Source organism: Elephas maximus, chromosome 13, assembly GCF_024166365.1.
Source record: "Elephas maximus indicus isolate mEleMax1 chromosome 13, mEleMax1 primary haplotype, whole genome shotgun sequence".
Classification (NCBI taxonomy): Eukaryota; Metazoa; Chordata; class Mammalia; order Proboscidea; family Elephantidae; genus Elephas; species Elephas maximus.
Window position 1 is genome coordinate 30,996,014 of NC_064831.1, and position 22,581 is coordinate 31,018,594.

At 43.1% G+C, this 22,581-nt stretch overlaps 1 protein-coding gene across 5 annotated transcripts in view; it reads left to right on the plus strand.

The window, feature by feature from the left end:
* TMEM154 (transmembrane protein 154) overlaps nt 1-22,581 on the plus strand; it is a 103,402-nt gene that overhangs the window by 59,346 nt on the left and 21,475 nt on the right. Inside the window, exon 7 of one of the 5 annotated variants that reach the window (XM_049852768.1) lies at nt 19-1,830. The exons of 3 other annotated variants lie outside the window; for them this stretch is intronic. In XM_049852768.1, coding sequence (XP_049708725.1) covers nt 19-70 — 52 coding nt within the window. In that variant the 3' untranslated portion in view covers nt 71-1,830. Of the gene's footprint in view, nt 1-18; nt 1,831-2,803; nt 5,126-22,581 lie in introns of those variants that run through there. One more of the 5 variants, XM_049852771.1, reaches the window with a different exon arrangement.

Here is a 22,581-nt window from a genome sequence, read left to right on the forward strand (position 1 = left end):
TGTGTGTTTTATTTTTAGCTACCTAAATGCGTTCTGGAAGGAGGCAGAGAACAATTTAAAATTGAACTAACAAGGAATTACAGATGGAGGAGTTAAAGTGGCCCCTAATTTGGAAGATTGAAGAAATATTGGAGAAGGAGCCCAGTGGATCATTAAAACCTTCACAGCAGCTCTTTCTGCCCTCAGTTCTGGACTTCTCTCCTTTGCCCTCAGGAGGGTCTTTGGAAAAAATATGTTTTATTCAGAAAAGAGGACATAATCCAATTTAGATGATGATATAAGCCACAAGATGACTGTTTCTGCTATGGGCAGGAAGAAGAGGTACTATAAATTCTTCAGGTGTTCCCCAGGCAGCACTGAATGTAGATGAAGCCAACCAAGCTAGTTCATGGGGCAAGATAGTAGACTATGAGACCCACATATTTCTCACCTCATGGAACCTGTATAGAAATACCTCCATCTTGCTGCTTGCTACTCTTTACCTGGTATGACTTTCTGTTCATAATCTAATGGACTCCCATTTTCCTCTTTGAAGGACTGCCATACTTTCAACCCTCTGTCTTAAGGGAGCTAGGGTGGGCATATCTGGGAAGCAGCCAAACAAATTAAAGTCAGGATTTGTGTCTTGAAGAGGGTGGAGCATGAGCAAGGAAAACACAAGAGGCGGCGAGGAGGAGTGTGAGACACAGTTCTTAGAGAGTTCTCTGGGTAAACAGGAGAAACCAAGATTAGTCGTGAAGACAAAAGTAGCAGGTCAGGGGACAAACACTGGAAGACGAGATGGAGGCAGGAGTTAGACAAAAGTGGACTGGACAGGAGTGAGGCCAGGAGGGTTCTGGGTGATTTCCAGAATGGAGCTGAGCTAGCCAAAGTCTGCCTTTTTGGCCACTGGATGCACAGTGAATGATGGTCGCCTGGCCTACGAGTGGAAGGGTAGAAAGTACACTAAATTACCAAATACTGTTTTTTTCAGTGTACCCATCCTGCTTATTAAGTTGGGAAACAGCTTCAGAGAGACAGTGTGATCCTGAGGCAGATTCTAAGTTAGGATCTGTGCTCCCACAGAGTTGGGACACATATTCCAGCTCCTTCCAAAGCTATGAGAATGGCAGGGTCACTTCCTGTGGAAGGGGCAGCACCTCCTAAACCTCTGGCCATGCCCAGAGCAGGTGTCATGAGATTTGGACAGGGCAAAGCCCAACACTTTCTTCTGAATAATAAAAAAAATTATCCTAAATAAATACACTTCTCTTAATTTTCTCTCCTCAAAAGTAATGTTGGTGTGTTTGTTTAGACTTGACTTTTGGCTCCAGTGAGGAAATATCCAACTTGAACTAGCCCAGACAAAAAGGAAACTTATCAGCTCAAATAACCAAACTGGGGAAGGACAGGAAGTTGCTGATCCTAGGGACAACCGGAAGCAGGTACAAGTGGAACGAGAGACAACTAGACCAGCAATTCAACACAGTAGATTCTCTAGTCTTTGTCTTCCCTTCAGTCTCAGAGACCAGCTTTCCACAGACTGCTGACCGTTGCACCCTGTGCAGCTGGTAACTACAGGGATGCCATCTTCCCATGCTTACCACCAGAGTAGAAGAGAATCTCCTGCCTTGGACACAACTAAGAGAAATCTCCTGGAAGAAATCTGATTAGACTGTCTGGGTTTTATGCCTAATCTTGTGCAAATGGGTATCAGTTACTGGGACTGACATATCCCTCTAATACCACAGGCTGAAGTGTGTGTGTGTGTGTGTGTGTGTGTGTGCATATAGTTGTGCTGTACACATTTGTTGGTTGGTTTGCTGCTGGAAGGATGGATGGACGGATGGACGGGTGGACGGATGGACGGGTGGGCGGGTGGATGGGTGGATGGATGGATGCAGAAGCAGTTTCTAAATAGAATCAGAGTGCCCTGAGCAGATGCCGAGTATTCAGCACCAGCAAAGTACACATATCCACTGGTATACATGCCCTGTCCCCTTCCTTATCCACATCCAGGGTCAGAACTCCAGGACAGGCCAGGTTCTCTACGTGGGGGATTTACTGATGCTTTTCATTTCCTTTGTGCATTTCTAATATTTTCCAAATGTTCTATAGTTAAAAAAAAAAAAATCTTTGTAATGTATTTTTTTTAAGATTAGGGTGGGTAAGTTTTCATTAACCAAGGCAGAAATATTGAGAACCAAAACATAGAAAAACTCTAATTTTAGTTCTCATATTGTTGACATAAGACATAAATGTCTTTTGAAATGTATTTGCAAAGCTGAATGAATATATTCAGGTGTGTGTAGCCATGACCATATTTTGTAGGAAGGAGAAGAATTCTGAAGGGTAGGAAGGCCTTCAAAGACTTGCTTCATAGTGTGGACTGTATAGTTTTTTCTGCATGGATTCTTGTAACCCAGGCTGAATTTGGGCACACTTTATTCATTCCCTTTCAAGGACTATGGGAGAATCAGGGCAGTTTCTGGGCCTCTGTATTTGCCTTATGGCTCAATGTATATCTTTGACAGGAGAGGAGGATACAAGAAACTGTGATGGTTAAGATTGTGTGTCAACTTGGCTAGGCCATGATTCTCAGTGTTTATAATGTGATTACTCCCATGAGGGATCTGTTGTGAGCAGCCAATCAGTTGAAGGGGAGTTTCCTTGAGGGTGTGGCCTGCATCCAAATATAAGCAGACATTCTGGCTTTTTTGCTTGCTCTGGATCCTGGGGCTGCCTACCGTTCCTCTGACTTCCAGTTCTTGGGATTTAAACTATCAGTTTATCTGCTGACCTTGGGATTTGTGGATCTTCACAGCCTATGAGTGGAGCCCTGCTCTCTGATCTGCCGATCTTGGGTTCGCCAGACCCTGCAGCTACGTCAATCGGGAGAAGCCTTGTGGTCTTGCCTACCAATCTTGGGATTTGCCAATATTCATAGCCTGTGAGCAAGAGGCCTGCTTTCCAACTAGCCCCATCTTGAGTTCACCAGCCCCTGCAGCTACATGAATCAGGAGAAGCCTCTATCCTAATCTGCTGACTTGGGACATTCAAGCCTCTACAACCGTGTGAGCCATTTCTCTGATGTAAATCTTCCTACGTATATATTTGGAAACCCTGGTTGGCTAGGCTGCAAACCAAAATGTTGGCAGTTTGAATCCACTAGGCGCCCCTTGGAAACTGCATGGGGCAGTTCTACTCTGTCCCATAGTATCGCTATGAGTCAGAATTGACTCAATGGCAACAGGTTTTGTATATATGTGTATGTGTGCATATATATATATATATACACACACACACAGAAACCCTGGTGGCATAGTAGTTAAGTGCTACGGCTGCTAACCAAGAGGTCGGCAGTTCAAATCCAACAGGTGCTCCTTGGAAACTCTATGGGGTAGTTCTACTCTGTCCTATAGGGCCGCTATGAGTCGGAATCAACTTGACGGCAGGGGGTGGGTTATATATACACATGTATAATATATATATGTGCGTTATATATACACATATATAATATATATGTGCGTATATATATAGATATATATATACCTTTACTGCTTTTGCCTCTCTAGAGAATCTAGCCTAAGACAGAAGCTGAACGGGGAACAAGGCAGAACTGGAAAGATTTTTTCTCCCCATAATGCCTGAGAGGAAATGAGGAGGAGGTATCATGTCTAATCACCTGAGTTCTTTTCATTTTTTTTTTTTTTATTGTGAGGATCATTTAACATTAAAGAGCACTTTGAATAAAGAGCAAAATAGCCTCCATTTTAAATTCTCTTCCTTGTGCATTTCTGTAGTTGACAAAGTTTCTATAATCACCACACACATCTTTCATAAATTAAAAAAAATTATTGCTAATAAAGTCTAGTCAAAATTTAAAAAATAATAATTCTTAATTTCACTGGCCTAGCAAAGCAATTTCTGTTTGGAGGTGTTTTGGAGTCTCCATTTATCTCTAGGAAAGAAAGTGAGAAGAGGACTGGCAGTGGACTGTGGTGTGGGGTTACACAGGACAACTTCCACCAGCAGCCCAGGGGGAGGCATCCATTGTTTCCTGAGAAGAGCAGGAGCACTTAACATCTATTTTGAGAGGGCATAGAAAGGTCAGTGAGGGAGGAAGCTGGTTAGAAATCCTGAACAGAGAAAATACTAGAAGGCTTCCCCAAAGATGCCACTGGGATCCATTCACTCAGCTAACATTTATTGAGTGCCTACAATGTGCCAGGTGCTGAAGATACAGAAGGGAGTTGGGATAGCATGGAAAAGCTCATGGCCCTCAGAACCAGGCTGCTTGGATTTAAATCCTGACTGTGTGACTCTGGGCAGGTTACCTAACCTTTCCATGGCTGTTTCCTCATAGAATTTTTGGAAAAATTACATAAGTCAATACATGTGAATGCTGTGAACACTGAGTGCCCAGTGTGTGATAAAAATTATGTAAGTGCACCCCAAAAGTATGGCCCCTGGACACCCTGAAGTCACTCTTGAGGTTCACCCTTCAGCCAAAGGTTAGACATAAAACAAGACTAAATGGATATACCAACCCAGGGGCAAGGACTAGAAGACAGGAGGGGACAGGAAAGCTGGTAATAAGGAACCCAAGGTGGAGAAGGGGAGAGTGTTGACATGTCTTGGGTTGGCAACCAATGTCACAAAACAATATGTGTATTAATTGTTTAATGAGAAACTAATTTGCTTTGTAAACCTTCATCTAAAGCACAAAACCAAAAATACCAGGTTTTGATATCAAAAAAAGAATTATATAAGTTCTGGTAGTTACATGGTCACTGCCCTTAAGGAGTTCACAGTCCCGTAGCTGAAATAGCCACAAACCTGGAATCCGTGGAACAAGACAAGGAATTGACAGCTTCATTTGTTAAGATATAGAGTTGCTAGGAGGTGCCCCTGCTGAACAGCTGGTAGGAAATCATGCTGCCCAAGACTCTGTCCCCAAGTGCCATTTCAAAGGTCATTGGGTCACAGGTGTTCTCACACAATGAGAGTCTTTTGATGTGGGAAGGAGAGAATAATAATAAAGACTTTTGTTGAGTACTTACTGTGTCGCAGGCACTTTTCTTAGTTGGTCATGTGAATGAATTCACCTAACCTCCCAAGTAGGTTCCCAATTTACAGATGAGGAAACTAGGGCACAGAGAGATAAAGTAATTTGCTCATGATCACACAGATAGTATGTGTTGTGGCTGGGATCTGAACCCAGGCAGTCTGTTTCCAAAATCTCCCCACATGCTACCGGGGTAACCTTGCAGATGTGCCATCTACATCAGCTACAGTGGAATTGTGCCAAGGGTGAACTTGGATACTACTCTGTCCATTTATTTGAGTATCATTCATTTATTCCTTCAGTCAACATATACTGAGCCCCTGTGTAAGAAGGGCACAGGGGGCCCTATGGAGGTGCCAAAAGGAAGCCAGGATCCTCCTCTTAGGAAGCTGTTTTACACCAAGGACACATGGTAATTATGAGCCCAAGAGACAGAAAGGGCCACATAAACCAGAGACTACATCAGCCTGAGACCAGAAGAACTAGATGGTGCCCGGCTACAACTGATGACTGCCCTGACAGGGAACACAACAGAGAACCCCTGATGCAGACCTCAAATACTCGTAAAAAGACCAGACTTAATGGCCTGACTGAGACTAGAAGGACCCTGGTGGTCATGGCCCCCCGACCTTCTGTTGGCCCAGGACAGGAACCATTCCCAAAGCCAACTCTTCAGAGAGGGATAGGACTGGACAATGGGTTAGAGAGAGATGCTGGTGAGTAGTGAGCTTCTTGGATCAGGTGGACACTTGAGACTATGTTGGCATGTCCTGCCTGGAGGGGAGATGAGAGGGTGGAGGGGGTTAGAAGCTGGCGAAATGGACACGAAAGGAGAGAGTAGAGGGAGGGAGCAGCCTGTCTCATTAGGGGAAAGTAATTGGGAGTATGTAGCAAGGTGTACATAAATTTTTGTGTGAGGTACTGACTTGATTTGTAAACTTTTACTTAAAGCACAGTAAAAAAAAAAAAAAAAAAAGAAGAAGAAGCTGTTTTAGAAGATAAGACTTATGCTCAAATGCAGAGAGCTGCAAGCTCCCCATGAACAGCAGATATAGCGCCAGAGACCCGGGGGGAGGAAGGATGACTTTGGGTTGAGAAAGCAGGCAAAATCTCAATGAGAGAGTAGAGTTTGACCTGGGTCTTAAATGACAGAAGATTTTGGCAAATGGTATTCAAGAAAATGTCACCCAGGTGGGGGCACAGCATGAGGAAAAGCCTGGAGACGGGAAAGCAGAGCTCAGTATGGTCTGGCTAGAGCACAGAGCCTTCTGAGGGGGAGTGGGTGGAGAGGAGAACTGATGGGAAGGTTAGAGCCTTGTTGAATTCTGGGTGAAAAGTTGGATTTCATTTGTCAGGAAGCGGGGAGCCCTTGAAGACTTCTGAGAATGGGAGCAAAATGATGAACACTGGAGTTTGGAAGAATGATTCTCAGTACGAGTAGGAGGAGTTTCAGGAAGAAAGGCAGGTGACAGGGATAGAGTGTAGCAGCAGAGGGAATCAGAAGGAGGAAAGACATGGGAAGGACACTGAAAATATGATTACATCACTCCCTGCCCTCCCTTCACCACTTTGTTGTTGTTGTACCATCCTCATTCCGGCTCATAGGGACCCTATAGGACAGGGTAGAACTGCCCCATAGGGTTGCCCAGGCTGAAACGTTTACAGGAACAGATCACCAGATCTTTTCTCCCATGGAGCAACTGGAATGTTTGAACTGCCGACCTTGTCTTCCATCAGTTTTAAGATTAAGCTCAAAGTCCTTAATGGAGCCTGAACCTTGCCTTTGGCTCTTGGATGCCTCATAACTCTTTGTGCTTCAGCCAACAACTTTCTTCCCATTCCTGGAATATACAGTGCCCCTTCCTTCCTCGGGCCTTCTCATGTGCCATTTCCTCCATAGTATATTCGACTCTGCCACCCCACACACCTGCCTACCTTTTGCCAAGTTAGACCCATTCACCAGCAGGCTTCAGCTCATTTTTACCTTCTACTCCAAGCCTTCCCTGACCCCCATCGTCTGTTCTCAGTACTGTTTCTTTGTAGCACCTGTCACAGTTGCAATTTTACATTTGTTTGTGTGGTTATTTAACTAATGTCTCTTTTTATTGTGGGGGCATTGGTGGTTCAGTACTAGAATTCTTGCCTTCCATGAGGGAGATCCAGGTTCTATTCCTGGCCAATGCTCCTTATGGGCAGCCACCACCTGTACATCACTTGAGGCTTGCATGTTGCTGTGATGCTGAACAGGAGCCAGCAGAATTTCTAGACTATGACAGACTAGGAAGAAAGGCCTAGTGATCTGCTTCTAAAAATCAGTCAGTGAAAACCCTATGGATTACAATGGTCCGATCCGAAACTGATCGTGGGGATTGGTGTAAAATCAGCCAGAGTTTCGTTCCATTGTGCGTGGGGTCACCATCAGCTGGGGACCAACTCCATGGCTGCTAATCATCTTGATTGTAAGCTTTATGAGAAGAGATAACTGCCTGCTGCTGATTGTAAGCTTCATGAGAAGAGATAAATATCTGTTTTGCTCACCCGAGTACCCGCAGCACCAATCATCTCTTGAGATATGCTCTCAAAGTGTTAGACCTATGAATGAAAAATACATAAGACTCAGTAACTGATTGAATAAGAGGAATGAAAGATAACACTTTCATTGAGCACTAGTGACAGGAAAAGTGGTGTGTGTTGCCACTTACAACAACAGGAAACACAAGAGAAACAATTTTCGGGGAAGATCAGGAATCCAGCATTATACATATTGATTCTGAGGTGTCAGCAGGTCATCAATTTGTTCAGCAAACAAAAGCAAATTTAACACTAGAATTTAAGAGAAAAATTACAGCTAGAGGAAGAAAGAGTGAAAAGGTAGAAGGGGTATCAGTGAGGATTAGTTTGCCTGTATATAGCAGAAAATTCAAAAGACCAGAGGTTTACATACATGAAGATTTATTTTCTCTTCTATAAGAGAAGTTCTGAAGTAGGAAGCCCAGGGCTGGTGTGGTGGCTCCACAGTCATTCAAGAACCAGGCTCACTCTTTCTGCTCCACCATCTTAGCATGTGGACTCTATCCTCAAGGGTTCCTTGTGGTCCAAGATGGCTGCTAGAGCTCTAGTCATTATATCTGCCTCCCTGGCAATAGGAAGGAAGAAGGGGGAAGATAAAATGCACCGTCCTGAAGGCCCAACCCAACGGCTTACACTTACACTTCATTGGTGAGAATCTAGAAAAGGGGTGCATCTCTCTTCAAGGAAAGCTGGAAAATGTAGCCTTTTGGCTAGCATTGCAATCTTGAAAAAACTCAGGGATTCTGCTACTAAAGAAGAATTATTGGTTGGGCAACTGACTGATTCTGCCAAAGAAGGTAACAACCTAGATGAGAAAGTCAAGGTCATGAAAGAGATGTGAAGCTGCATAAATGTTCCCCTAGCTGAGAGGACTGACAGTACCTTGGTGACAGATGTGGGGAAGTTTAGAGCAAGGAATCTTAATAATCACCTAGTCCAATCCCTACATTTTGCCGATGAAGAGACTTGACCCATAGAAGCAAAGAGACATGGCCAAAGTCACACAGCAAGTGTATGGCAGAGGTGGCTATAGGACTGGATCCACTTAATTAAAACCCTTTCAAGACCCAATTATTTTCTACTTTGAATTTTTTTTTTATACCATGTGTTTTCATTAATAGAAGCATGCTGGAGTCATGGATCACATTTAAATTATGGCCGTTAACCAAATGGTTAGCAGTTTGGATCCACTGCTGCTCCTTGGAAAGCCATGGGCCAGTTCTACTGTGTTCTATAGGGTTGTTATGAGTCAGAATCAACTTGAGGGCAACAGGCCTTTTTTAATTTTTATTTTTAATATGGATGTGGAGAAATATTATCTGGTACTACACGGTTGCCACAAAACTTTTTAGGTTCTCAAACCCGGTAGTTAGCAGTCACACATCTATACCTCTGGGCCTTGGTTGCTGATATTTTTCATGGTGCCTTCCACTAGGTACATAGGGAACCTCTGGTTTCCCAAATATGACACAAAACAAAACCTACCAGAGCTGCCAAACTATCACACGGGAAGCCATAAATATGCTTACAAGGCTTATCTAGGTGTATAAAAGCCAAAAGAGACCAACTTTTTACCCAATGACAATTCCTGGTTGCTCTACCTCACTTGCAAGTCTCAAGAAACTAACATTTCTTTCTCCTTTCACCATTACACAAGTCCCCACTGGAGGGCAGCAAATACTTTCAGTGGTAAAAGTATACTCAAAGAATCTGAGAGTCAGAAAAGGTAGGTGGTATACCACATGTACCACAGGTCATGAAAGGGTTAAATGATAGAGCAGATTGTAGGGAGAGTTTGTAGCAGCTCCACCTGAACATTCCTGAATAAATGCTGACTGTATGCAATATTACAATGATTCAAAGGACAACTGAATGGCACTGACTTGAGTTTGAATACCAGCTGTGTGACCTTAGGCTTCAACTTCTCTAAGCTTTAGCTCTGTGTAATGGATAATGGCACAGAATCGCACCCATTAAGTGGTAATTATTGTAGTTATTATTAGAAAGCAACAAATGCGTTTAGAATAATTGAATGAATCAGTGAATAAATTAATCACGAATGAGTGAAATAGAACAGACAGCTGTTTATTGGATGGTTTAGCTGCTCGCTTGCTAAGAGATATAAAGCCGGAGGGATAGCTTCTTATATGCCCTAGCTTTAAAGTCTCTCACTCTAGCTTTCTACATTGCCTTGCTAGCATCTGTGCTTCCTTGGGCTCATTGTGGCCTACCTGCCAAACCATGCCCCTCCTCTCCATGAGCCTGATCCCCTTCTAAACACATCAATCCTCTAAAGGATTAGCTAGCACGAACTGCCTCTACTTCTCGATTTAATTTTTCTTTCTCATCCTCATATCCCCCCTCTCATGCATTCCACTTTCTCGTCATCAGCTTCCTCTCCCATTCTTTAGGCGGCATAAAAGAGTGTTCACGTAAGACTAAGCTTAGTGATGTGAGACAATGTAAAGAAGACAGTAGCTACAGACTGTCAATTTGTTGCAGTGTGGTGGCTTGTATGTTGCTATGATGCTGGAAGTTATGCCACTGGCATTTCTAATACCTGTGGCAGACAGGTTTCAGTGGAGGTTCCAGACTAAGAGAGATCAGGAAAAAAAGGCCTAGAGATCTACTTCTGAAAATTAGCCAATGAAAACCCTATGGATCACAACAGAATATTGTCCAATATAGTGCTGGAAGATGAGCTTCCTAGGTTAGAAGGCACTCAAAATACATAGTGGCTGCAACAATGGACTTAAGCATACCAACAATGGTGAAGATGGCACAGGACCAGGAAACATTTCTTTCTGTTGTACATGGGGTTGCCCTGCATGGGAGCTAAGTCAGTGGCAACTAATAAGCTACAGACTCTGGCCTTAAATTCTGCAGTATGATGACAGATGCATGAGTCATAACAACACCTCACAAAACATGATTATGTTGAGGTAAGATGCACATACCTGTGCTGTAGCTGTACTTCTTACACCTTCCCCCTTACCTCTGACATCTTCCCAACTCTCTGTCATTTTCTCCTCATTGCTACTTTACATAGTTTTGAGTGATTATTAGTAATCCTTGTGGAATTTAAAAGGCTAGGGAATAGCTATATTTATGGTCTTTTCTTTTTATATTAAAAAGAACTTCATCAATTTAACATCAATGCTCAAGGTAAGATAGCATTAAATTAACAAATGAAACATGCAAAAACCTGTAAACACTATAAGCAAGAGTCTCACTAAAGTTAACTTATTTTCATAGGGCATATACCGGATACTAGTTTTTATCTGGAAATGAAGAATTAACGTCTGTTGTAAAAGATCCCTTTCATGACCCAATTATTTTCTGCTTTGAATTTTTTGTTGATACCATGTATTTTCATTAATGGAAGGCAGGCTGAATGAAGGAGCATTTTTGAAATGTGGATTTTGATACATATTATGTGGGGCACATATACCCCTCTGGATTCTGGGGTGGGGTTCTGTGGCACACATGTCCCTCTGGACTCTCCGTCACCTTCTAGATCCCTTAACAGGTGTGCACGATGTACGACGCCTGAAACTGCGGCATTTGCATGCACACGGAATCATCGAGAGAAACGCCACTCCTAAATAATGCAAAAAGATATATACTTATAAGGCTTATCTCACTGTACAAAAGCCAAAAGAGATAAAAGTTTTGCACAATCACATCTCCAGGATGCAACACCTCATACAATACCCCGTAAAAACAGTAATTTGTGGCACAGGCCCGTTTCTTCGGTTTCAAACAGTTATACAGGTTTCCACCTGCTGGCAGCATGTACTGTCAGTGGGAAAACAGTTTCCCAATAAACCTGAGAGGCTAAAAATGTAGGTGGGTGCTATATGTCCCTCTGGTCATGAAAGGGATATGGCAATAAGTCCCACATTGCTATAAGGCAGCTGGAGAGGAAACAGAACTCAAAATTTTCTTCTCTTGGAAGGTTTCATAGCCAGAGAGCCTGAAGACATCTCTGCAGTGAAAATATTCCTGCATTTCCTCTCCTGTGGGGCTCTGCTTCTGCCACTAACTGGATTTTGGAAAGCTGCTTCACTTCCCTGGGCCTCAGTTTCCCCATCTTCAAAATAAAGAATCTAAATTAAATTTTATCCAAGTCAACCGTTCTCCCATTAAAGTGTGCATAAAAAGCATCTGAGCAGCTTCTTAAATATGCAGAGTCCCAGGCCACTACCCAGACACTAACTCTGTAGCCGGGGGTGTGGCTGAGTAGTCAGCAGTTTTAAGAAGCACCCAGATGATTCTCAAGCAGGGAGTCCAAGGATCACACTTGGAAAAAGTCACTCTAAGCAAATACCCAGACTCCACTTTCTGAGTCTGTCTCTGAAATACATTGCAAATACGTTCTTTAAAAAAAAAGACATAAGAAAGAGCCCTATATCTCCAAGAAAAATGGTCTGAAGAGCAAGTGCTGTGGTTTTCCAGGGCTGCGCTGTCCCGAGCTCTCCCGTCTTAACCACACTTTGGGAAAGCTTCATGGGAGACTGCCTTTTATATTATCTTGCTGTTCCCCATGAAAGTCTTATCTTCTTCAAAGGGTGAGTTCACTGACAGTAGGGCCTGCTTTGACTTACAGGGCATCTTAAGCGGCCCCAGCACAGTGCCCAGGGAGCCCCAAAGGCTTGCTGGGATACCAACGCAAGTGAGCCAATGGCCAGCTTAGTCCTGCAGGAGAAGGTCTCTTCAGTTTCCAGAGGAATGGGGAAGAGAATTGTTCATTCACCAGTGGGAAAACCTTCCTCAATCATTTGCCCCTCAGCATCGAAGTGCTTTTGTTGTTGACAGCCCTAGAGTTGGCCCCCAGCTTGTGGTGACCCCATGCGCAATGGAACAGAACACTGCCCAGTCCTGCGCCATCCTCATGATCGGTTGTGAATTGCTCCCTTGTGATCCATAGGATTTGCAATGGCTGAGTTTTAGAAGCAGATCGCCAGGGCTGTCTTTCTAGTCTGTCTTACTCTGGAAACTCTGCTGAAACCTATTCAGCATCATAGCAACACATACAAGCTCTACTGACGGATAAGTCGTGCCTGTGCCTGAAGTACATTGCCCAGTAATAAAACCCAGGTCTCCTGCATGAAAGGCAGGAATTCTACCGTTGAACCACCATTGCTTCCGCATCCAGGTGCAATTACCTTGAAAGATCAATTCCCTTCACTACGAATCTGAGAGGGAGAGGTGTTGTTGTTGTTAGGTGCCGCTGAGTCAGTTCCGACTCATAGCGACCCTATGCACAACAGAATGAAACATTGCCCTCATGTATTGTTTTGTGACATTGGTTGCAATCCCCACAATGTGACAGCACTCTCCCCTTTTCCACCCCGGGTTCCCTGCGTCCAATCATCCAGTTCCTGTCCTTCCTGCCCTCTCATCTTTGCTTTTGGGCGGGTCACACATCTAAGTAAGCCAGAGATTCAAGACAAGGCTGTTCGACTTTTGGTCCAGTTTTTTTTTTTTTTTTTTTGATTGTGGTAAAATACATATATCCTTCAAAAAAAAAAAAAAAAAAAGCCATTTTAACCATTATTAGATGTACAATTCGGTGCCATTAATTATCTCTCATATGTTTTGGGGAGTCTCAGCTGACCCTCAACAGGAGCCTGTAACCCCAAAGATCTCCTTAAAAAAAAAAAAAAACAGTTGCTGTGGAGGTAATTCTGACTTAAGGCGACCCCACGTGTGTCAGAGTAGAACTGTGCTCCACGGTGTTTTCAATGGCTAATTTTTTTGAAAGTAGATCTCCAAGCCTTTCTTCCGAGGTGCCTCTGGGTACACCTGAACCTCCAACCTTTCAGTAAGCAGCAGAGTACATTACCGTTTGTGTGACCCAAGGACTCCAAAGTGTTCCGTAACCATTCCTTTCCCAATTTTCTCATTTGTATCCTTATTCCGCACAAGAGCTATGAGGAGGAAAAGCCAAGCAAAGAGGAATAAGTGCTCTGGTGGATAACCAAGGGTAGCCCCAGTGCCCTACTTCAGAGCAAATCTTCAGAAACCTCAGAAAAGCCAGTACCCTCGAGACTATGGCCCCCGGATACTCTGCTAACCCAGAACTGAAACCATTCCTGAAGCTCACTTTTCAGACAAAGATTAAACAGGCCTTTTTTAAAAAAAGGGAAACCCTGGTGGCATAGTGGCTAAGAGGTACCACTGCTAACGAAGAGGTCAGCAGTTAGAATCCACCAGGCGCTCCTTGGAAACCGTATGAGGTGGTTCTACTCTGTTCAGTAGGGTCGCTATGAGTCAGAATAGACTTGACGGCAATGGGTTTTATAAAACAAACAATAACACACGTGAGGAAGGTGCGTCTTAGTTCAATCAAATATGCAAGACCAAATAGGCAGCTCCTGTCCAAAAGCAGGATGAGAAGGCAGGAAGGGACAGGAACTAGATGATTGGACACAGGGAAGCCGGAGTGGAAAGGGGGAGAATGCTGTCACATTGTGGGGATTGCAAACAATGTCACAAAACAATACGTGTATAAATTTTTGAATAAAAAATTAATTGGAGGTGTAAACTTTCACCTAAAGCACATACACACACAAAGCCAATAACCTGGTGGGCAGAGAAAATACAGGAACAGCTCGTCAGTGAAGATGAGACCCTTCAGGGCCATGCTGTAAACATATATATGCATTTGCAAGAGAAGCTGATCCAATAACTTTCAAGATAACAGTCTAGTGCATTTTCTTTCTTTTCTTCCTTCGGGCGATTAGATGAAAAAGATAAAACGCCTTGTGCATATAAAGCTTCTTTCTATAGAATGTGAGCTGATGGGAGAGATTCCCTGTGATGGTGACTCACTGCCTGGGTTTGAAACAAACGCCCCTACGATAACACACAGGGTCATGCTTAGTAAATAACCTGCTGACTGGGACTTCTGAAACCAATTTCTGCTGCAGCTTTGTTTTCTCTTCATTCTTTACTACCTTGGAGCTGTCCTATGCAGCAGCCTTCTCACTCTGTCCATTAAAATGCAGAACTATCCTTCCTCTTCCACTTTCAGAGTCCTGGGAGCCAGACTCAGCACAGGGGGGAGAAAGCAGGGCAGGGCTAAAGAGGAACACATAAAAAATAAATGAGCCATTCATAAAAATGAGTATTATTACCAAAAGGAACCGTCTGCCAGCATCTCCGTGTATATTAACTCAGCTGCTGAGCTCTGTAACAACACGGAATTCAGCCAATGAATCATCTTTTTAGTGGTTGCTCAGTTGATTTACCATTAGCTTTAAACAACCAATTGTGAAATGAGCACTTTGTCGTGATGATGATGAGGCTTTGCCTAGTACTGTATTTTTACAAAAATAACGCATGCCTTCTACATTTGTTTGCCAAATGCACCCTCCCCCCATGAGGTATCTTCTTAAGCGCCATTGTAAAAAAAAATTGGCAAACAATTGTACAAGATGTGTGTTATTTGAGTAGAAATATGGTACTATATTTTTTATCATGTAAGCTTGAAAATTGGTAAAATAAATTTAGCTGTGCCTAGAATACCTTTACAGGTCTCCAAAGGAACTAAGATACTCAGGGTGGGAAAAACTGCCTAATTTACCGGCTTCAGGAAGTCATCTCCACAGATTCTAAAAACTGGCTTTATTTGTCCTTAACTTAGGTATCTTTCCTCAAAACCCACAAATGCCAAGATGTTGGGCCTTTTGCTGTCTGTATAAGCAACTATAGATTTCTTTTTTCTTCACACTGGAAGACATGCATTTTGGACGTCTCTTTTCCTTTGAGGCTACAAGCATATCTAGGCAACAGTAGAGAGGAAGCTCACAAAGAGCCTTCATGCTGACAGCTCAGTCGTGGAGACAGTCTGAGCACCTGTTTATTCCTTGCTTGGCTTTTTGCTGGGTCAGCTGTGTCTTTTTGTTCTGTGCTTCTCACAGTTGGTTTTGCACTCTGTCCCCTCGTGTAAGTTGTGACTGTAAAGAAAAATGACTGGTTTCCACATGGGGCTGGCGGAGTCATTGTTGTTGCTTTGCAGCCACACCTTGTAAACCTCCACAGGCTACAAGACTATGTCTGTCCCCTGTGGTTCCGAGAACGAGTCTTAGCGAACACTGACAGGAAAGGCCATTATGGTCACTGATGTTCTCACCATCTGGAATGGTTACAGTTGTCAGGATCTGAGATGACTCACTGTGCTGAGGAATCATTTCTCTAATGGCAGCACTAATCAGGAGGGATGAAGCGGTTGCTAAGTGCCGCTGCTTGAAGAAAATACCCTGCCAGATGAAAAGGAAGGGCCATTGATTTGCTTTTGCCCATCTGAAAATTAAGTGGCTTAGAATGTCATCCGCGGTTCCAACTAACAAACAACAGACCATCCTTCATGTTGGGAGTTTTCAGGAGATGAGGGCTGTTTCTATATGCAGGGGCCCTACACTGGGCTCTCTATCCTTCCTCTTTGTGGTCAGCTGTGCCCTAAGGAGACTGAGTAATTCTTTTGGTGTGGAAAGGGAAGCACAAACAGATGTGGATGCAGTTTTTTAAAAATCATAATTCCTTCCTCCAGCATTTGGTACTATCTGTGCAAACACTAACCTTGCCACAGGTATACCTACTACTGTCAGTCTGTCCCTTTAGTAATTCCCATAGGCAGATGGATAAAAGAGGCGGAGGCACCAACAAATGCATCTTGTTATTATTTGGTAGCTGCTGGAGAATCAGCCCTGACTCATAGTGACCCCATGTACAACTGAATGAAACACTGCCCAATGCTGTACCATACCCATGATCAGTTACGGATAGGACCGTTGTGATTCATAGGACTTTCATTAGCTGATTTTCAGAAGTAGATCACCTGGCCTTTCTTCCTAGTCTGTCTTAGTCTGTAAGCTTCACAGAAATCTGTTCATCATTACAGCAACAAGAAAGCCTCCACTGACAGGTGGCGGGGCCAGGGGAAGAGGCGGGCAGCATATGAGGTGCGTTGGCTGGGAGTCAAACCCAGGTCTCCTGCAAGGAAGGTGAGAACTCTACCACTGAACCACCACTGCTCGCCAACAAATGCATGCTGAATCTTAACTGAGCATCAGGTACCTTGTAAATCCTGGAGACAGAACAGAGCATAGGGCAGAACTCTGCCATCAAAGTGCTTGCAAATCTTCAATCAGAAGAATGAGATGATGCCCAGGTACCATTACCATACTCAGCATTTTGATCAGAGATTCTATAGAAGAACCCTGATCAAAAGGGAGAAATGTAGAACAGAATTGAAAATTCTGAAAGAACTCAGAATTGAAAATTCTGAAAGAATTCAGAATTTCTGGAGCCATGGAGACTAGATGAACCTCCAAAACTGTAGCACTGAGATAATCTTTAAACCTTAAACCAAAAATGTCCCCTAAAGACTTCTTTGAACCAAATAATAAGTTAGCTTATGTAATAAAGAATGTCTTGAGCATCCTCCTGTTTTGAAGAACTATCTATATGGGATCAAATTGACAACAGCAACTCCAAAGGTCGGATAGGAAGTATAATGGTTAAGGTTCTGTGTCAACTTGGCTGGGCCATGATTCTCAGTGATTTGATAGTCATATGATAGTGTGATCACTTCCATGATGAGGTTTGATATTATGCGATCACCTCCACAATGGGATCTGCTGTGAGTAGCCGATCAGTTGAAGGGAGTTTCGTTGGGTGTGTGGCCTGCAATGAATATAAGTAAATATTCTGGCAGGGCTTGTGGGCTTTTGCTCATTTTGGATCCTGCAGCTGGCTCCTGTTCATCTGATCTCCAGTTATTGGGACTTGAGGTAGCAACTTACCTGTCTTTCCTGCTGATCTTTGGGATTCATTGATCTTCACTGCCTGTGAACAAGAGCCCTGCTCTCCAACCTGCTGATCTTGGGTTCGCCAGCCCCTGTGGCTACATGCATCCGGAGAAGCCTCTATCCTGACCCATGGACTTGGGACATTCCAGCCTCTACAACCGCATGAGCCATTTCCTTGACACAAATCTCTCTCTATGTATATTCACACGCTTTACTGGTTTTGCTTCCCTACAGAACCCAGCCTAAGACAGGAAGCTTAGGGGGTAGTAAGTTCATGTTAATGGGAGAAGAACAATTCAGAACAGGAGGGCAAAAGAATGGTTGCACAGTTTAAAGAATGTAATCAATGTCACCTAGTTGTACGTGTAGAAATTATTGAGTTAGTATATGTTCTGCTGTGTATACTTTCAACAACAACAAAAAAAACTTCATTCCAGTGACCCTCCTCTAATATAAGTAATCTTTCCAGCCTTCTCTGAATGCAGGAGTAATCAATTGCACAGGTGTTTTTAGAAAGCCCACTGGAAGGCAGTTGAGAGTGAGAAGTGGGCAGACAAGGCAATTGATGCCCTGATGGCACAGTGGTTAAGCACTTGACTGCTAACAAAAAGGATGCTGGTTCAAACCCACCAGCAACTCTACAGGAAAAAGACCTGGTGGTCTGCTCCCATAAAGATTACAGCCTTGGAAACCCTATTGGGCAGTTCTACTCTGTCCTATAGGGTCGCTATGAGTCGGAATCAACTCGTTGGATCACATCAAGAGATCTATCTGCACCAGAACTTTCAAGTAATAGAGGACTCAGCCAGGAGTGAGCCTGATCGTGAGGCCTCTCTAGCAGAAAGGTTAGTAAGATAGGTCCATCCCATCCAGAACCTGGAGGGTTCTGCACCTCAGAAATTCCTGATGGTAAAAAAAAAAAAAAAAAAAAGGAGGGGATTAAAATAAATGTACCTTCCATATGGAATGAGAGTGACAGCTTTCTTTGTTTTACAATACAGTGACCTTAAGCCCAAACTCTAAAGGATATTTGATGTGGCAATTCACAAAGGAGCTGATGAAAACCCTTAGTCATAAGGGAAATCTGGCTCTGGTCTGGCATCATCTTCTTGTGATATATAAAATCTGCTGGTTTCAGGCTTAATTAGTTTCTTAGGACTGATGTAACAAATTACCACAAACGAAGGTCGCTTAAAACTACATAAATTTATTCTCTTACAGTCCTGGAGGCCAGTAGTCCAAGGTTAAGGTGTGGGCAGGGTTAGTTTCTTCTGGGGGTTCTGAGGGAGAATCCATTCCATGCTTCTCTCCTTGGTGTTCCTTGTCTTGGGACCACGTAGCTCCTATCTCTGCCTGCATCTTCACATGACCACCTCCTCTTTGGGGCTCTGTGTCTTTTCCTTTTCCTATAAGGACACTTATCGGTGGATTTAGGGCCCACCTCATTAATCCCGAATAATGTCATTTTGAGATCCTTAATTTAATTACATCTGAAAGACCCTTTTTCCAAATAAAGTCACATTCACAGGTACAGGGGTTTAAACAAACAAACAAACAAACAAAAAAACTGTTGCCATTGAGTCAATTCCGCCCCATAGCGACCCTATAGGACTGAGTAGAATTGCCCCACAGGGTTTCCAAGGAGCGGCTGGTGGATTTGATCTGCTGATGTTTTGGCTAGCAGCGATAGTACGCCGTAGCTCTTAGCCACTGTGCCACCAGGGTTCCTACAGGGGGTTAGGACTTGGATGTATCTTTTTGGAGGCCACAATTCAACTAACCTGGGTGATCTTTCTCTATGCCAAGCTTTGCTGGGATGCCTCATGGTCCTTAACGTGATTTAAATTATATTACCAGAAAGAGAGGCTTCCTCCGATGTGCTAAGCAAAATTGTCTGCTACTAATTTTTCTTATCCTAGGAACAGATTTTCAGTTTTCACAGGCTTGACCCTCTAACCTGGCCACTCTTGGCTCAATGGCAAGCCCTGGATCCCTCTGGGTTTCTTTCTATGGCAAAGAGAAGAATCATCTTTTGCTCTGTTTGGTGGCAAGACTGTGGTCCAAGCTGAAAAGCTACCCCTGTCCTTTCCTCATTGGGCAGAAACATGATCACTGTGATGTTTCCTCTGGACGTGGTAGCTCAGGGGTGCTCTTTTCAACCACTTCACATTCATTGCCATGTGGGGCCTGCATCTTCCTTTTCTCTGATCTTCTTAACCTTTCTCTTCTCCTTGGCCTTGCCTTACACAGCTGCTCATCTTTTTCACCAGTGTTCCTAAGAATCCTGTGGTAAGGAAGCCCATAGCATCCTTAATCTTAAAATCATAATATTTACTTGTATCAGATGCTGTTTTAAGCCCTTTTCCAAAGAAACTTATTTCATTCTTCAGGCCACCCTGTTGCTTTTACTCTCCCCCTTTCACAGACAAGAAAAATTGAGGCCCACAGAGGCTGTGTAACTTGCCCAAGGTCAATGACCATTAAGTGACAAAGTTAAGGCACAAACCCACAAAATCTGGCTCAAGAACCCTATGCTTAACTACTATGTAAACAGCTCCAATGTTGACAATAAAGGGAAGATCATCACGTGAGCATGGTGCCCAGCTTCTTTTTCCCAGTGTTCACCATCTCTTTGGGACTACCCTGCTTGAGACTGAAGCTGCCCCTTGTAACACACTGACCCAGGGCAAGACTCAGAGCTTAGCTTCATTTCTCTCAGCACAAGCAAGGCTGTGTTGAAATAGTTGAAGCAAGCCTAAACAAACACACGGAGAGTAACATGCTACAACATCCCATGACTCTCACAATGTATCTCATCACCTGCCTCCACAGTGCAGGCCAATTTATCCCTCCTCCAGAGAGATGACGTCAGAAGATTATGAACTGTAAGCAGGCACTCAAACAGATACTTGTCCACCCATGTTCATTACAGCATTATTCACAATAGCTAAAAGGTGGAAACAACCCAAGTGTCCATCAACAGATGAGTGGATAAACAAAATGTGCTATATATACACAATGAAATATTATTCAGTCATAAAGAGAACTTTAGTTCTGATACATGCTACAACATGGATGAACCTTGATAACATTATGTTGAGTGAAATAAGTCAGAACAAAAGGACAGATATTATATGATCCTACTCATGAAATATCCGGAAAAGGCAAATGTATAGAGAAAAGCATATTAGAGGTTACCAGGGCTGGGGAAGAGGAAGTGGGGAGTTACTGCTTAAGAGGGACAGGGTTTCTGTTTGGAGTAGTAAAAAACTTTTGCAAATAGATACTAGTGATATTAGCACAAAATCGTGGATGTAATTAATGTCATTGAATTGTATATTTAAAATGGAAAATGCTATGTTATATATATTTTACCACAATAAAAAAAGATTAAGTCTAAATCTAGGCTTAAGGATGGGCAGTCCATTGTTGTTGTTGTTGTTAGGTGCTGTCAAGTCAGTTCCGAGTCATAGCGACCCTGCGTATAACAGAATGAAACACTACCTGGTCCTGCGCCATCCTCACAATCGTTGTTATGTTTGAGTTCATTGTTGCAGCCACTGTGTCAATCCATCTCATTGAGGGTCTTCCTCTTTTTCACTGGCCCTCTGCTTTACCAAGCATGATGTCTTTCTCCGAGGACTGATTCCTCCTGATAACATGTCCAAAGTATGTGAGACAAAGTCTCACCATCCTGGCTTCCAAGGAGATTCTGGCTGTACTTCCTCCAAGACAGATTTGTTCATTCCTTTGGCAGTCTGTGGTATACTCAATATTCTTCACCAACACCAGAATTCAAAGGCATCAATTCTTCTTTGGTCTTCCTTATTCATTGTCCAGCTTTCACAATGCATATGAGGCTATTGAAAACACCATGGCTTGGGTCAGGTGCACCTTAGTCCTTAACATGACATCTTTGCTTTTTAACACTTCGAAGAGTTCTTTTGCAGCAGATTTGCCCAACACAATGCATGGGTTGATTTCTTGACTGCAGCTGTCATGGACGTTGATTGTGGATCCAAGTAAAACAAAATCCTTGACAACTTCAGTCTTTTCTCTGTTTATCATGATGTTGCTTATTGGTCCAATTGTGAGGATTGTTGTTTTATGTTGAGGTGCAATCCATACTGAAGGCTGTGGTCTTTGATCTTCATCAGTAAGTGCTTCAAGTCTTCTTCACTTTCAGCAAGCAAGGTTGTGTCACCTGCATATCACAGGTTGTTAATTAGTCTTCCTCGAATCCTGATGTTGCATTCTTCTTCATATAGTCTTTTTTGCAGATGTATAGATGTTATCCTATCACTGACACTGTTGTACTTCAGGATAGGTCTTGAAATATTCATTTTGACAGTGAATGTGATACCATTCCTCTTCAAGTTGTCATTCCCTGCTAGTAGAACATATGATTGTCTGATTCAAAATGGTTAATACCAGTCTATTTCAGCTCACTAATGCCTAGGATATTGATGTGTTCCATTTCTTTTTTGATGACTTCCAATTTTCCTAGATTCCTACTACATAATACATTCCATGTTCCAGTTATTAATGGTTGTTTGCAGCTGTTTCTTCTCATTTTGAGTCACACCACATCAGTAAATAAAGATCTGGAAATTTTGACTCCATCCATGTCATTAAGATTGACTCTACTTTGAGGGGGCAGCTCTTCCCCAGTTCTATTTTGAGTGTCTTCCAACCTGAGGAGTTCATCTTCTGGCACTATTTATCAGACAATGTCTGCTGCTATTCATAAGGTTTTCACTGGCCAATTTTTCAAAGGTAGACTGCCAGGCCCTTCTTCTTTGTTTTAATCTGAAAGCTCTGCTGAAACCTGTCTACCATGGGTGACCTTGCTGGTATTTGAAATACTGGTGGCAAAGCTTCTAGTATCATAGCAACACACAAGCCACCACAGTATGAAAAACTGACAGACACAATAGTGGGCCGACCATTGTTGTTGTTGTGTGCTGTCGAGTCGATTCTGACTCATAACAACCCTATATAACAGAGTAGGACTGCTCTATAGGGTTTCCAAGGAGCACCTGGTGGATTTGAACTGCTGAACTTTTGGTTAGCAGCCTGAGCTCTTAACCACTTCACCACCAGGGCTCCAGGGAGACAATTCCAAAAAAAAAAAAACAGTGCCAT